The sequence below is a fragment of the Plectropomus leopardus genome, unplaced genomic scaffold, assembly GCF_008729295.1.
Source record: "Plectropomus leopardus isolate mb unplaced genomic scaffold, YSFRI_Pleo_2.0 unplaced_scaffold692, whole genome shotgun sequence".
NCBI classification, from domain to species: domain Eukaryota; kingdom Metazoa; phylum Chordata; class Actinopteri; order Perciformes; family Serranidae; genus Plectropomus; species Plectropomus leopardus.
In genome coordinates, this window is record NW_024676142.1 from 237 (window position 1) to 5,778 (window position 5,542).

Here is a 5,542-nt window from a genome sequence, read left to right on the forward strand (position 1 = left end):
AGGGCAATAATATCTAGGGCAACACACACCCATAGCAAACACTGGCTATGATATTCAGACTGAAGAATTTGTCAGTGTATGAAAGCTGGAAAGTGCCAGTCTAGGGAATGAAAATGGAGCTTTTTTGGAGCATAAACATGTGTCAAGCATAAACGTGTCAATGCTGAGAGAGGCGACAGTGGCACGATTGTCATGATGAGGGTTAACATGCATCATCATGCTGCTGGTGTGTGAGCTTACAAAGAAAACAGGTGTGGTTGTTTTGATGCACTCCATATGCTGCCATTGTGTTTTGGATTTGTTGTAGCTGGTTTTATGGTAGCATGTTTATTACTGTGAAATATTGAGGTATTAGGATAAATCGTGATTTTTAAGAGTCTCGAAAACACTTTCAGTCAGTTACCAAACATTTGCTGGTTATAGCCTCTCAACAATCTGTTTTACATCATTAGATTTTAAATATTTATTGTGAAACTTGTGAAAGGCATTTGTTGTTATCTTGTACATTTTAAATATCGAAATGATTAATTGTTTACCTTTCCACAAGGTGACAGCTAGCAGCTGGTGTAGTTTTGGGTGACCCAACTTGCCGGACCCTCCTGTGGACCATTTCAAGGCTCTGGACACAAACGCTACTCTCTCTGGAGAGTTAGGGTCCATCGGGCTGAACAGCTTAGCCAGGCTTTCTGCTCAACACACACACACACACACAACACACACACACACACACAACACACACACACACACACACACACACACACACACACACACACAAAACCCAACAACATTAGAGAATGTCCTATGTTTTCTCCTCATGAAAGACGGACTTATCTAAATGTCATGAAACTGTATTGCTGCAGCATTAATGAAATGTCCCAAACAGATCCAGCAGTTCGGTACAGTAAGTATCATAGACAAACAACAGTGGATCTGCACTATATTATTTATATTTATTTTTAAAGCACAATCCATCACACACTGCAAGATGGGTATGCCAGCAAATGCCTCACTGCATTAAAAGAGTGGTACTTATTGATCAGGACATACTTTTAAGTATATAATAAATGTTTACGTTTTACATTTCAACATTGGCCCTTTTTCCAATGGTAACATTATTCTCGTAAAGCCTTATTATCTTTCATAAAAGGATGAATTATATTGGCTTTTAATTTGCATTCAGAAACAATGGAATAAAATTTGAATTCTTAAGTTTCCTCTTTAGATGTGTTTTGAGGCTGCTGTGAAATGCACTTTAGGCATGTTAAACAATGAACACAGTGACAATGCAAAGGCAAATTTCCCAGCAAGCTGATGGAAACATGACTTTCTCTTTCACACAATGAAAGGACAACAGATACAAAACACATCAAATGTCCAGAAACGATGCCTTTTAAACAAATATTTTGATTACAGGTAGTCTTTCAAAGGCTGAAGGCCGCCACTCACCTAATGTTTCATCATCAACTTTTGCCTCAGACTTCTCCAGCACCTCCAGTACCAGCATGGACAGGTCTGCTGCACTGTTTTGCTGGAGATGAAAACACAGCAAAGTTTATCTTTAGTTTCATAATTTCAGGGGGATTTGGTGTTTTAAATGAGTACCCTGGGGGCTAGGAGAAAGAGCTTTAACGATCATTATGTCATGAATTTATGACCCAAATGGCATCTAACTGATTCCTGGCTTAACATCCACAATCATAACGTTTTTTTTTTCAATGTGTGTGTGTGTGTGGATGGTTATCTTACAGCTGGAAACGTGATAATGTCCATGCAGCATGCTTTTTTGCTCAGTCTTGTTTCGGTCTCAGACAGGACTCAAGATTTTATTCCAAGACAGGTAAAGACCACAACTACAGCGATATCACTGAAAAAGGGTGATGAATAAAGACTGTCATGTTGATTTAAGCTCCTTAGTGTTTGAATTTGTTTGCTGATGAAATACAATGAAAAAAATCCTACACATAAACATTCACCTCTGCAGCTCTCTTTGATTGTTTCATCAAGAAATTTCTCATGGTGGCTACTAAAAACACACACACACACACACACAGATATATATATATATATATATATGTATACAGTGTGGCAATAAAAGAGGTGAATGACTAGAAATCATTATTTGTTTTCTGAAGGCGTTTTTAAGGAAATGTGGATCTTTCAGATCAATTTGAGGAGTGGTTCACATGTTATACATTTTATTGTTTGTCACTGGGTTGTGATTGTATTGTTATTTTGTTGTTTTTATAGTGATGTAGATGACACACAATTGTACATATATGCTGAACCAAATGATGCGTCAGCTATTAACACCATCACTACCTGTCTGCTGGTAATAAATAAATGGATGAGCAATAACTTCTTAAAGTGAAATAAGGACAAAACTGAAATTCTATTCGTCGGCCCTAAAGCAAAAAGACAAATGCTTTTAAATAATCTGGGGAATTTGACTCCCTGGATTAAATCTGAGGTCACAAGTCTTGGTGTTATCCTCGATTCAGATCTTAAATCCACAATTAACAAGGTGATGAAAACATCTTTTTTCCAACAAAGAAATATAGCTAACGTACGGCTATTTTTGAATCAAAAAGATGCAGAAAAACTGATTCATGCCTTTTTCTCAAGCGGACTCCGTTACTGTAACGCACTTTTTACTGGTTTACCAAAAAAATCCACTGAGAGACTTCAGCTGATCCAAAACTCTGCAGCTCGACTGTTATTCAGAACCAAGAGGAGAGAGCACATTAGTGCAGTTTCAGCTGCTCTGCACTGGCATCCTGTATCTTTTTGAATTGATTTTAAGGCCCTTCTCCTTCCATACAAAGCCCTTAATGGGCTAGGACCAAGTTAATTGCTAACTCTCTTGCTCCTCATGTGCCTTCATGAACGCAACCATTATATGCAGCTGGTTTATTAGAGGTTCCAAAAAACAGCCAGAAGAAAACTGGGGATGCAGTGTTTGTCACTATGACCCAATGCTCTGGAACACACTGCCTATAGATATCAAAGAAGCCACCTCACTAAATATTTGTAAAAGAAAACTAAAAACGTATCTCTTCACATTAGCCTTTAACTAACACCGATGTAACGGCTTTGCATTCTGCTTCGCAATTACACACTGCTGCATCTCTTTAAAATGTTGTATTTTCCTCAATTTTATGCATTTTAAACACTCTACTTTTAGCCTTATTTTTATCACTAATGTCAATATTTTTTTTTATTTTCCATTTTATGCATCTTGTGCATTAATTTTTATCCTTATTTTATCTTACTTTTTACAAGTATTTTCAAGTTGGTTTTATCCATGTGAAGATGCATTCTATGTATTCTATTATGACCTTATTTTCATGTGGGTTTTTATTATGTCTTTATTTCTTCTGCGTCTCCTTACGTGATGTAATTTTTTTTCTTGTGAAGCACTATGGGCTGCATTTCGTGTATGAAAGATGCTATACAAATAAAGATTATTATTATTATTATTATTATTATTATTATTATTATTGCAAGCTGTCATGCAGTGTGGGACTCACACTGGTCAGGCCTTGACTTACCCTAAAAGTCTTGGTCTAGTTTCTGTGTCACTCTCGGTCTTGACATGTTCTCAGTTTAGGTGGTCCTAACTACAACACTTATATACAGTGTGACATGTGACAATCTCATTTCAACATTAACTTTCTGCACACTGTCACACACAAAGATAGACCCAATAAAAAGGTTTTACTCTTTCATGCACTAAAGATGACAAGCTTTTAGACACATCTCTGGTTTTATAATAATGATAAAGTGAATAATGCTGTCCAACAAAGCTACTCTGCAACATAACGTTGTAATTTTTCCCCGTGGGTTCATCCATTAACACATACACACCTGACATTTAACACTTGGTGTGGAATATACCAGGCCAGCTAATCTGGCAGAAATGTAGAGCAGCACATACCTGGTTATAGCTGAAGAAGAGTAGAGCGCCATTGTACATCAGCTCCCTGGCCTCAGCATGTTTTGCCTGTGACATGTACCTGATGAAAGACAGGAACATTGGCATTACCACTTATCAAGACAGACACAAGATTTGTTTACGTCACTCAAGACTATGGGGCTGCAAGATAAGATACATGCAGGCTGGTGTGTGCTTCAGATACAAAACAAAGTATCAGTGTGAATACTGCAATGAGAATAACAATTTTCCTCAACACCACAGGCCAGCTGCAGCATTTTTAGACTACCCATCTCGCATGTATGAAAGGATTTCAAGTGTTAACATTGCAATTGTGACGCTGGTCATGAAAAGTGGCAAGAAAAAGACAAAAAGCAAGATGTTAAACGTACTCTGTGCGAAGGAGAACTAGCTTTGACTTGTTTGGATTCACAACACATCACCTTAAATATCAAACTATGCTCCAGGCAGATATACAACCAGTTTTGAATGACAGCTAATTAATTTATTACCCAAAACAGCATCCAGATTTCTCTGCTGCTGTGTCCTCTGGGTTACGAACACCAGAAAGTGTATGAATGATCATTAATGAAATCGACAGACACTGGAAAACACACCAGTACTTATGACGGACGTATTCTAGATTTTGCAAATTTGACCAATGGTGACGTAAACATGACCAGGTCTAAATCACGATTAAATAAATAAACTAGACAGTAGGTAAAGCGATACATAGCCATCGTAACGTTAGCTAGCCCAGATTGCGGCGTTGCTGTATGTGGCTGTCTGGCTAAATGCTAACACAGCTGGACAGCTTTAACACAATTTGGGACAAAACAACAAGCCGCTAACATCAGTAATTTTTGCATATGATGTATTTTCCAATAACGTAAAAACACTGCCTTGTATGAGCGGGCCAATTAACTATGTGTTCGGCTACCATTAGTTGTTTTGCTAAACACGTAGCTAGCTAACTAGCCGTAGTTAGCAGTCCCATTTTGTGATTGTTGATGATTGACAGCACAGCTGTCCATACAGACGGACGTGCTAACACGAGTGGGTGGGTCCTAAGTGGAAGTCACCCAATCACAAACGGACAAGCATATAAGCAAGGTTGACAGCAGAATGATCTGGAACAGGTAGGCCCTAAAGCCAAATGACTATTACAACAGCACCCATTGACGTGAAACGGACTCTTACCTAAAAAATAAAGTCCTGTACATCTGATGTGCTTCATAGTAATCCCCTTTTTCTACACTGGCTCGCAGTTTTCCTTCGACCCGCTGTACGCCTCCACGGTTTCTGGCACTGGAGCACCTCAGAGACTCCTGCTCCGACATCGTGGTTGCACCGCAGCAGCGCTCGAGCCAAGTGTGTTGACAGTGGGAAACCGGAAAGCTTTAAGCAAAACGGACCCTCTTCGCCTGCCGTAGCCGGCGTGCTGTGGTCAGAGCCGCTGAACATAATATTTAATAAATACTTATTATCAAACAATAATTTCTTGTCTAAATCCGTGACCTTTTTCTCAAAAATGTACGAATTAAATCTAAATATATTATTATGATTTTTAGCTTGTAAATTTACAACTTTAATCTCGTAATATTACTACTT

The 5,542-nt window shown here is 38.3% G+C and overlaps 1 protein-coding gene across 1 annotated transcript; it reads right to left on the reverse strand.

Moving 5' to 3' along the window:
- Positions 1-536: 536 nt before the first annotated feature.
- Positions 537-5,307, reverse strand: LOC121939979 (Golgi to ER traffic protein 4 homolog; the record flags this gene model as incomplete). Its single annotated transcript, XM_042482875.1, has 4 exons — positions 5,132-5,307; positions 3,935-4,013; positions 1,447-1,528; positions 537-686 (listed from the first exon to the last, which is right to left on the reverse strand). Coding segments are annotated over exons 1-4 (451 nt in total), but the record flags the coding sequence as incomplete, so codon positions are not given.
- Between the last annotated feature and the right edge of the window lie 235 nt (positions 5,308-5,542).